The sequence below is a fragment of the Zonotrichia leucophrys genome, unplaced genomic scaffold (genome assembly GCF_028769735.1).
Source record: "Zonotrichia leucophrys gambelii isolate GWCS_2022_RI unplaced genomic scaffold, RI_Zleu_2.0 Scaffold_207_87703, whole genome shotgun sequence".
NCBI lineage: Eukaryota > Metazoa > Chordata > Aves > Passeriformes > Passerellidae > Zonotrichia > Zonotrichia leucophrys.
Window position 1 is genome coordinate 35468 of NW_026992412.1, and position 10880 is coordinate 46347.

The window sequence follows — 10880 nt, forward strand, 5'->3', positions numbered from 1 at the left end:
GGTCAGGCCCAGGGGTCTCAGCTCCTTCCCTGGGTGCCTCAGATTTTGGGGTGACCCAGGGCCCAACACTGCCCCCCTGGGTTGCTCATTTCCTGGGCATGGGGGTCCTTGGTAGCTCTGCCTCTGTGGCCTCCCTTGCCCTTCACTTTTTCATGTCTTTATTTCTCTATTTTCCCTTATTTTCCTCCCTTTTGTGCCATGTCCCCTCACCCCCAGTTCGTGACTCAGCAATCCTGGGGAGCACCTGAGCAGGGAAGAGGTTGGGGGGACACAGGGGAGGGGAAAAATGGGGTGTGAGGGGTGCAGGGAAGGGTGGGGAGGCTGTGGGGGATGGAGGCGTTGGGCTGCGCCCCCTCAACACTTTCACTTTCTTTTCCCTGGACAAGAAGGAAGAGTCCGTTTGTGCTGAGAGTCAGATGGCAAAGGGGTGGTTCGGTCCTGGGGGTCCACATCCAGGGGGGTCCTGTCCTGGGGGGAACCGGTCCCAGGGGGTTACATATCCTGGCATGGAGGGTCCTGTCCCGGGGGGTGGCGGTTCCAGAAATGTCCCTGCGCATTCCTGGCCAGGTGCCTGTCCCAGGGGTGGCACATCCTGGGGTCCCCTGTCAATGCAAGGGTGGGGCCCAGCCATGGCCCAGCCCCACTGCACAGGGATGGCCATTGCTCAGCCCTGATCTGCCCAGCCCCAGGGGGCAGCCAGGACCTGAGGGTCCCCCCTGCCCCCTTGGCTTTGATTCTGGCAGCTTTAGAGCTGCTGCAGAGGTGAGAATTCTGTGGGGGAAAAAGGCCTGGCTGTGGTTTGCTCAGCCCTGCAAGAAGCACAAAGCCCAAAGGGAGCCCAAGCAGTGGCTCTGTGAGTGCCTTTGATGGTTTTCAGAGCAGGGCTGGCTGGAAACGCCCCCTGCAAGGGCAGCTGTGAGGGAACCTGTCTGGAAATGCAGCAATTTATTATTTTGTGCCTTTGCCCAAGGGTCTGAGAAAACCAAAAAACTACTGCAAATCCCACAATCTGCTCAACAACCTGACCTGGACCCTCCTTCTTGAACAAAACCTGTCAGCCCTTAGGAGCCTCATGGAAAGAATGTTTGGGTCTAGGATGTGCACACCAGATGAGAAGGAAAAGTGTGGAAATATTGAGCAGTGGCTGCACACGAGGCCTGGGGAACAGGGGCGTCACAGCAGGAGCAGGGAGTGCCCAGGCAGAGGAATTCAGGGCAGGCTGGAGTGGATTTACCAGGGAATCAGACCCTGAGGCACACACGGGAATTTCCACAGATTCCTGTGCACTGTCCCAAGGATGGACAGAGCTTCTCCCCTTCCTCCATGGGAAGTCAGTCAAGTTTCAGGGTGGGAAGGAGCAAAATGGGGAGGGTTCCTAAAAATGGCCCAAAAAAAGGCTTCCTTAGGGGCTGTGTTGCTGCCCAGTAGGAAGGGAACAATCCCATGGAGCTGTTGGACACTCAGGGACATTCCACACTCTCTGTTATTCACAAGCAAATGCTGCTGTGGGGTGCACCAATGGGCTCCTAAAGGGAACAAAAACGTCCACTTTCTTCAGGATTTGTTTGTTTTTATTGTGAGTGACTTAATGAGACAACAACTGCTAAAAGGATTCTATAAACTGAACCAATGACCTCTTCTTTCTGCTGCAGGAAAGAGAAAATGAAAGTGCTTGAGGTCCCAGCCAGAGGGACCCATTCTACCCCCCTCCCAGCCCCCTAGTCACTGCCTGCACCCCCTACCCCCTCATTTTCCTCTTTCTGGGATCCACGCCACTGTTACCTGCTCAGGTGCTCCACGGGATGGCTGAGCCAGGAAATTGGAGGGGATGGGCAAAAGCCCAGGGGTGTCTGGGACAGAGACACAGAGCCTCCCAGGACAACCCAGGGGTGCCTCCCTGGCCATAAGCACTGGGGGGCTGTGCGGGGCCCTGGGTCACCCCAAAATCTGAGGCACCCCATGAAGGAGTTGTGACCCCTGTGCCCATCCAGCCACTGCCCATCCTTGGAACCCCCATTCCCCTGGCAACCCAACCATGGAACCCCCATTACCTTGGTTTGTCCTCCCTGGGGACCCCCATCCCAGGACTGCCATTGCCCAGCACCACTATTGCCTTGATCCCATCCCATGGGCTGCTTCTTCCCCCAGAACCCCTATTCCCGAGGGTCCCCTTTTTCCCTCTGCACCCCAAACCCTGGCACCCACACCCACATGCCATGACCCCAAATCCCTGGGGACCCTGTTCCCACAGTACACCCATCCGAAATCCCGCCAGGCCTGGAGACCCCAATTCCCCTGGACCCCCATTTTCCTGGACACCCATCCTTTGTTCCCAACATGCCCTGAGCCCCCCACACCTGGCAACACCATCCCCCACCATGTCCCCAGACTATGCAGTCTTGGCCCCAGCATGTGCCCAGCTTGTGGCCACCCTGCCCCCACCGAGGGTCACCTCCACAAGAGGGCGAGACGTGACCTCGCTTCCTTCCCCTTTGGCCAAAGAGCCGCCAGCCAGGGGATCGGTGGCCACAGCAGCGAGTGACAGCCAGTGCACATGGCTGGGGACACTGGGATGGCTGGGAAGGTGGCGCTGCTCCTGTGGGGTGAGTGGCCTGGGCACGGGCCTGACACCCCGGAATGGGGATGGGAGGGGTCACAGGGGGGCTGCGCGGTCCCCTGAGATCCCCAATGCCAGCAGTGCCAGTCCATGTTACCCACAGTGGACCCTTGTGGGACTGGGCATATGGGGTAGCTTTGGGGACAGAGAGAGGGGGGCAGGAATTCAGGGATGGGGATGTGGGGATGGGCCCCTTTGGGCTCAGGGAGCTCTGGGGATGGGGACAAGGAAACTGGGATGCAGGGACAAAACAGGGAAAAGAGCAGTGAGGATGTGGCCATGGGGATGGGTGCATGGGTGACAGTGACATAGACGTGTCCCCCTGCCTCTCCAAATCCTTTGGCACCACTCGCATGCACTTTATCAAAAGAACTGCTGACCCCATGGGGACAATTAGGGACAGTCCCCACACCCAGTACCCCTGCGCTGCTGTCCCCACTGTGCAAGCCTGCCCAGCCCTGTCCCTTCTCCCTTCCAGCCCAAACCCTCAGCCTTGCTGGTGAGTCCTCGGGGGATGCCATGGCCCCACCCCGCTGTCCCCAGCCCCACACTGAGCCTGGCAGGCTGGTGTCCCCTGTCACCCACAGGTGCCCAGACCACCCAGCTCCTGGTCGAGCCCTCCTGGAGGCCGGCAGTGCTGTGGGACCGGGTGACACTGACCTGCCAGGGCTCGGGGACTGCCAGTCCCACCACCTGGTACAAGGAGGAGCGGCACTTGTGGCAGGAGGGACAAGACCACCTCACTATCACCGAAAGTGGCACCTACACATGTGAGAGACCCAGCACCGGGCTCAGCCTCCCCATGACAGTCTCAGACGGTGACGGGGGTTTGGGTTCCCCCAGCCTGGCACCTACAGTGACCCCGAGGGTTCTGGGTGGGCTCTGCTCCATGGGTGACCAGAGCCTGTCCTCTGCTCTGAAGACATCCAAGAGCTTCCCAGAGTGAGGAGACTTGTCTCTCACAATGGCTGGCTCCTGGTGTCTCCTCCCGGTACCATCATGATCCTCCTGATGCCACTGGTGTGACAGGACCCCTCTGTCCCCCGGACTGGCTGGTGCTGCAGGTGCCAGCATGGGCGCTGCTGGAGGGCAGCACAGTGACACTGTGCTGCCGGGGCTGGCAGAACAAACGGCTCACGCACGTGTACTTCTACCATGACCAGAAGGATCTGAAGGGGCCCCATGACAGGACCGAGCTGTCCCTGTCCCCCCTGCAGCTGCACCACAGCGGCTGCTGCACCTGCAAAGGCTATGAGGTGTCACACTGGAGTGAGTTGGAGCCTGTGACAGTGACAGTGCACAGTGAGTGTATGGATGGGGACAAGGAAGCCCAACATCCTCCAACGCTTTGCCCTCTCTGCCAGAAACCTTCATCCCTCCCTTTACTCTTCCCTGGCTCACCCAAAATTTCCCAAGTCCCTCTTGGTTTCCCCCAGGACTGCCCAGTTCCTCCTGCAGATCCCTCATCCCTCTCTTTGTCCTCCCCATCCCTCCCTGGATTCCCCACCCCTTCCAAGGTCCCTGCTCCACCCTCTGGTTTCCCTTCCTTCCCTGGGTCCTCCTCCCCATCTCTAAACCCCAAATCATTCCCTGAGTTTCCTCAGTCTCTTGTCTGGTTTCCCATCCCTGCCTGGATCTCTCCCTATTTCCACAGGGTCTCACCATTGTGCCCAGACCCCAACATGCCTCCCAGGGTCCCCTTGTGCTCACTGAGATTTTCTCTGCTCGCCTCTAATCCCCCTCTTTCCCCTCCCATGTCCTCCACCCCTCCTGGGTCCCCAATCCCTCCTGTGTTTCCCTGCAGGGATCGCACTCTCAGGGGTGCCCTGTCAGCACAGCCCCCTGGGGACAGGTGGCACTCGGGGACAGCCTGGTGCTGAGCTGCGCAGTGGCTGCGGGGACAGGTCCCCTGTCCTTCTCTTGGAACCTGGAGGACTCAGGGGCACCGCTGGGCGCCGGCCCCCACCTGGAGCTGCATCACGTTGGGGACAATGACAGCGGCCAGTACTGGTGCTGGGTTAGCGACAGGGACAGCGTGGCTGAGAGTGACGCCCTGAATGTCACCGTCCTGGGTGAGTGAGACCCTTAAGCTGGGGGTGACCCAACCCACGGCACTCCCATCCCACCTGGCCCAGTGCCAGCCCTATCTCTGTCCCCACAGTGCCCATGGCCAATGCCACCATCACCCCTGGTCCCCTGTCACACCAGGTACACGCAGGTGACAATGTAACCCTGTGCTGCTCGGTGCAGGTGGGCTCAGCCCCTGTCACCTTCACCTGGCTGCACAACGGGCAGGAGGTGGCCTGGGGTCCCCTCCTGGAGCTCAGGGACATCGACGTGGGACATTTGGGCACCTACCAGTGCGTGGCCACCAACCAGCTGGGACAGGACGGGCACCGCGTGTTCTGGGCACTCAGCCCTGAGCTGGCACTGGAGGTGACACCTGGCTCACCCTGGGTCACAGGTGGGGTCACACAGGGTTGCTGGGGGGTTCAGGTCCCCCATGGTTCAGGGTGACCCCGGTGTGTTCCCCTCTGTCCCCAGCAGTGGCTGTGAATGTCGGCAGGACTCTCCTGTTCCTGCTCCTGCTCCTGGCTGTCATCGGTGGCACTGCAGGGGTGGGTGACATTGTGGTGGGATGGGGACTCTGCAAGGACGGGAAGCCCCCAGAGTGGGGGCAGAGATCAGCAGCACCCAGGGCCCTTGAGCTGGGGGACACTGAGCCTGCAGTGACCTTGGCTGGGGGTCCTGGGGGATATGGGGGGAATTTGGAGTGTCCTGGTTGGCCTCCACGGGCTTCCCTGGGTGGGCTTTGAGCAACATTGTGGTGCATTCAGAGTTCCTGGAAGGTTTGGGGAGGTCCTGGAGTGCTGTACAAGGATGTTGGAGGATCTTTTTGGATCCTGGGGGAGTTTGGGGGTGCCCCTTCCTGCCAGGCTTGGGGTTCTGGCGACTCAGAGGGTTGGGGGCACCAGGGGGGTTGGAGGCACTGTGGGGATGCAGAAGTTCTAGAGGTCTCAGGAGTGATGAGTGTCCTGGGAGAATCAGGGATATGGTGGGAATCAGGGCTGCAGTGGGGATTTGGGGGTCCCATGGGTGGTTGGAACTCTGAGGTCCCAGGAAGGTTCAGGGGTCCCGGTGTCCCCTCAGTCACGCCCTCCCCTTTCCCTTGCAGAAACCAGGAATCTCCAGGACAGGTGAGTGGGCGGCTCAGGCTTTCCCCCTCCCAGACTACTGAGACCCCCCCTTATCCCCACAGGATCCCCCCTGGAGGAGGGGACCGTGCTCAACACCCACGCCATGGGCACCGACTGGGCAGTGGGAGAATTCGGGGGGGACAAGGTCACATCACCCACGGGTGTCAGCCCCACCCAGGTCCCCACAACTGGTGTCACTCTCAGGGTCCCCACAGGTGTCCCCCAGCCCTGCCCCACCTCGGGTTCCACAAGTCACCAACACAGAGCTGTCAGGACCCTATGAGGGACAGGGGGACCCCTGTGACTACGATGATGTGCTGTGACACTGGGGGCATTGGCAGAATTGGGGGCACTGGGGACACTGGGAGCACTGGGGGTCCCTGCCCCAGGGCACTCCTCGTGTGCTCCCCTCGGGATCCTGTGCTCCTGTGCCCAGGGAGTGGCAACGAGTGGGGTCCCATGCGGGGCTTCCCAGAGCTCCCAGTACCAGTTCCAGTGCTCCCAGTGCTCCCAGTACCCAGGGGCTCCCCATTCCCTCCCCCAGTGCCAGGGGGCACAGCACCCCTGTCCCTCTTATTGGACCCAAAATGCAGCTTTGTGATTAAACTGGGAGAAATGGTTTTTGTTTGTTCGTCTCTGCCTGGCCAGCTCGGGATTGAGCAGGGTCCCGGTCAGGTTATTGAGCAGATCCTTGTGGGATTTGCAGGATTTTTGGGGCTCCCTCAGTCCGTTGGGGACAGGAACAAAATGATCAATTGCTGCATTTCCAAACTGGTTTCCTCTCAGCTGCCCCACAACGGGGAAGGAGCTGCCGCTCCCTGTTTGTTCCCTCTCGGTGACACCGGCCAAGGGCTCGGGCATCTGTGGCGGTGCCGCCCCGTTACCTCGGGCACCGATCCGGCAGCTGCCGAGCCCCTCGGGCCCACCCCAGCTCAGCCCATCCCCGCCCGGTGCCCAAACCCCGCACCCGGCGCTCCTCGAGCGGCGTCTGAGCCCCGGAGCTGCTGCGGAGCCCCGGCCGGGGGCACCGGGAGGGCGGAGGGGAGCGGGGACCCTGGGGAGGAGCCCCCGGTGCTGCGGGAGCGGAGTCCCGGCCTCGGGTCACTGTCGCCGGTCGCGGCTGCCATCGCACTGCGAGAGCCGGGACTGTCCCGGGCTGCGGGGACGGACGGTGTCGGTGTGTCCCGAGGGGGGATTTTGGGGTCTCACCCCGTCCTTTCCAGGAACCCCCAATCCCCCATCCCCCCGCGGCTCCGGGGCTGTTGGGGACGTTGGGAACAGCGCCGCTCGCGCTGGGGGCCGTTGGGGACATCTCGCGACAGCCGCTGCTGCTGCCCACGGCCGGGCCTGGCGACAATCGCGACATCCGTATCAGCCAATGGCGACACGCGACAGCCGCCCCTGCCCGGGAACCGCCTCCCTCCATCCCGGGGACACCCCGGGGTCCCGGGTCCCCAACCCCAGCGGGTCCCTTGTCCCCCAAAACGCTCCTGGGGACACCTCGGTCCCCCCCGTCGCCCCCGGTCCCTCCCGTCCTCCCCGGGCTCGGCGGAGGCTCCGCAGGAGCTCCGGGGCTCGGAGCCCGCCCGGGGAGCGCCGGGTGCGGGGTCGGGCACCGAGGGGGCACCGGGAGGGGAACCGGGCAGGGCTGGGGAGGGGGGATCTGGGCACCGGAGGCATTTTGGGAGGGAGATTTTAGGGTGATTTGGGGGATTTGGAGGGCATTTTGAGGTGATTTGGGATTATTTTAGGGGCCATTTGGGGGATTTTTGGAGGGTGGGAAAATTAAGGGGGCTTTGGGGGGATTTTAGGGGATTTTGGGGGTGATTCAGAGGTGATTTTAGAGAAGTCTGGTGAGATTTGGGGTGATTTTGGGCAGATTTTTGAGAGTTCGGGGTGATTTGTGGGATTTAGAGGATATTTGGATATTTTGTGCAGAATTTGGAGGATATTGGGGTGATTTAGAAGATTTTGGGGGCTTTAGGGATGATTTGGGGGAATTTTGGGGCAATTTGGGTGTAAGGATTTTGAGGAGTTTGGGGACATTTGGGGTTGATTTTGGGTTGATTTTGGTGGATTTTCTAGGTATTTTTATGGTATTTTGGGGGCCATTTTTATGGGAGTTTTTCGTGGGATTTTGGGAGAATTTGGGGGGGATTTGGGAGCCTCACCCCATCCTTTCCTGCAGCCCAAGGGCAGCTCCAGCCCCATCATGCTGCTCCATGATTTCACCAACGTCACCGTCACCCCTGGAGCGCTGCCCTCGCTCCAGGACAAACCCCAAAACCATCCAAGTCATCATCAGAGACCTGATCCAGGAGCTCATGTGAGGCTCCCAAAATCCAACATTTTTCCCCCAGCATCTACAATTTTTCTCCCCCAAAATCTGCTATTCCCCCCATCCCCCAAATCCACGATTTTTTGCCCCAAAATTCGTGATTCTTTGACTGAAAATTCAGGATTTTTCCCCCAAAATTCAGGATTTTTTCATTGAAAAGTCTGGGGTTTTTTTCCTCCAAAATTTAGGATATTAAAAAAAAGAAAACAAACAGGATTTTTTTGCTTAAAATCTGGTGGTTTTTCCCTCCAAACTCTGGGATATTTTCCCCAAAATTCAGGATATTTTTACCCAAAATTTGAACATTTTTCCCCCAAAATCTGGGATATTTTTCCCCTGATCCTGGTCCGTGTCCCCAAGAATTCCCAGGGATCGACCCCCAGCCTTGCTCATCATCGGCACCGAGGAATTCCAGCGGATCCAGGAGGAGGCTCAGCCTCCACAGCAGCTCACGGATCGGCTGTGGATCCTCAAATCCCACAAGGATGTGGCTTTTGTGGGCATGTCCTGATTCCCTGAGCCCAAATTTCCCAAACCCGAATTTCCTGATCCCAAATTTCCCGATCCCAAATTTTCCCAATCCCGCTATTCCTGGTCCCGAATTTCCTGAGCCCGATTTTCCCCATCCCAAATTTCCCAATCTCGATCTTCCCAATCCCAAATTTTCTGATCCCACTTTTCCTGACCCTGCTTTCCCTGACCCCACTTCCCCTGATCCCACTTTTCTGGTCTCAATTTTCTCAATCCCGATTTTCCCAATCCCACTTTTCCTGATCTTGATTTTCTGGATCCTGTTGTTCCTGATCCTGCTTTTACTGATCCAGAGAATGCCCCAGGATTTCCCCGGGAATGTTGCCAAGAATGGCTCTGGGAATGTCCCCAGGAATCCCTCGGGATGTCCCAGGGATGTCCTCAGAATGTCTGTGGGCTGTCCCGGGGATATCCCTGGGAATGACCCCCAGGAAGATGCTGGGAATGCTCTGGGCTGTAAACATTGCCCAGCCCTGCAATGTCCCCAGGCTGTATTAACATTGTTTGTGATTCTCTTTATGTTACAGGAATCATTAAGAGAATTCAGCACTCATTCCTGAAGGAAGTCTCTAACAAAGTTCTTTTTCTGTTATTAACCTCTCTGTACAGCTTTTCACTTCCCAGGTCTCAGCAATACAACCTTCTGCACTTTAGATCACACACCCCTCTGCCTGGACCTGGACTGGAAGGTGATGTGAGGGCGGATGCCCTCGCCATGACAGTCACTATACCACAAAAGTCAGGGCAGGCCAAACTTTCTCATGATGTCTACCATCAAAATGCCCGAGCACTGGGAAAACAATTCCATCTGACTTTGCCCCAAGCACGGGATGTGGTGAATCCTTGCTCCCAGTGTCAGCAGACTCTTTCTTTGCCACAAATGTTAGGTACAAACTCACAAGCGTTGAAACCTAATGACATCTGGCAAACAGATGTAACACACTTTTCGAGCTTTGGGACTTTTAAATATGTCCATGTTTCTCCTGACACCTTTTCTGGATTCACAGTAGCAACAGTAAACTAGGGTGAGAAATCCACGGGAATTTGATGGGAATTTCGGAGGGGAACTGAAAGATTCTAAATGCCTGGAATGCTTTCATTCCTTGGGAATATTGGAGGGGAACTGCAGGATTCCAAATTCCCAACATCCGAAATGCCAGTATTCCATGGGAGTTCCATGGGGAATTTGGGAAGGGAGTGAGACAGAGTAAGGATCCATCCTGAACTAGGTGAAGTGTCTGGGAGAGGTGAAGGGTCTGTGGAGCTAAAGCTGAAGGAGAGGCCGCATTCCAGAGACAGCAAGGAGACAGAGAAAGAAAAACAGAAAAACCACGAGGTCAATCTGCCCCCGACCTAGGAATTCCTCCGATAAAGAAGAATTAGTGCTAAGTGTCATGCAAGATGAATATGTATGAACTTATTGTGAAACTGTATGCATATGCATTTGGAAGGGGGATAAAAAGAGGTCTGAAATCTTCAGGGGTACGCATGCCCTTTTGGGGAGTCTTGCGTCCGGCGCGCGTCGTAATAAAGCATACCGGGCTTTACAACTTTTACAAGTTGTGAGGTTTCTTCTTTTCTCCGCAAAACAGGGAGCTGAAGCATTCGAAATTCCCAATGCCCAGAATGCAGTTATTCCATAGTTTTGGTGGGAATCTGGGAGGAGAACTGGAGCATTCTAAATTCCCAACACCCAGAGTGCTCTTATTCGTTGGGAATTTGGGAGGGGAACTGAAGGATTCCAAATTCCCTATGCCCCGAATGCCATTATTTCATGGGAATTTGGGATGGGACCTGCAGGATTCAAAATTCCCAATGTCCAGAAGGCAATTATTCCATAGTTTGGGGGAAATTTCGGATGGGAACTGGAGGATTTAAAATTTCCAATGCCTGGAATGCAATTATTTCATGGGAATTTGGGAAGGAAACTGAAGGATTGAAACTTCCTGATGGCCAGAATGATGTTTTTCCATGTGAATTTGGGAGGCGAGCTGGAGGATTTGGAATTCCTGGTGCCCAGAACGCAGTCATTCCACTCTCCAGTTTTGGTAGGAATATGACATTGGAGCGGGAGAATTCAAACTTCCTGACGCCCAGAATGCTCTTAATCCATGGGAATTTGGGAGGGGAATGGGAGGAGTTGAAATTCCTGACACCCAGAATGCTGTTATTCCATGGGAATTTGGTGGGAATTTGG

The 10880-nt window shown here is 57.1% G+C and overlaps 1 protein-coding gene across 1 annotated transcript; it reads left to right on the plus strand.

The window, feature by feature from the left end:
- The first annotated feature begins 2572 nt into the window (after positions 1 to 2572).
- LOC135461175 (Fc receptor-like protein 2) lies at positions 2573 to 8663 on the plus strand. The gene is given in 12 exon segments (XM_064738160.1): positions 2573 to 2603; positions 3096 to 3116; positions 3205 to 3435; positions 3647 to 3919; positions 4422 to 4446; positions 4448 to 4689; positions 4779 to 5081; positions 5162 to 5235; positions 5793 to 5814; positions 5877 to 5935; positions 6030 to 6133; positions 8513 to 8663. Coding segments are annotated over 12 exon segments (1536 nt in total).
- The last annotated feature ends 2217 nt before the right edge of the window (positions 8664 to 10880 follow it).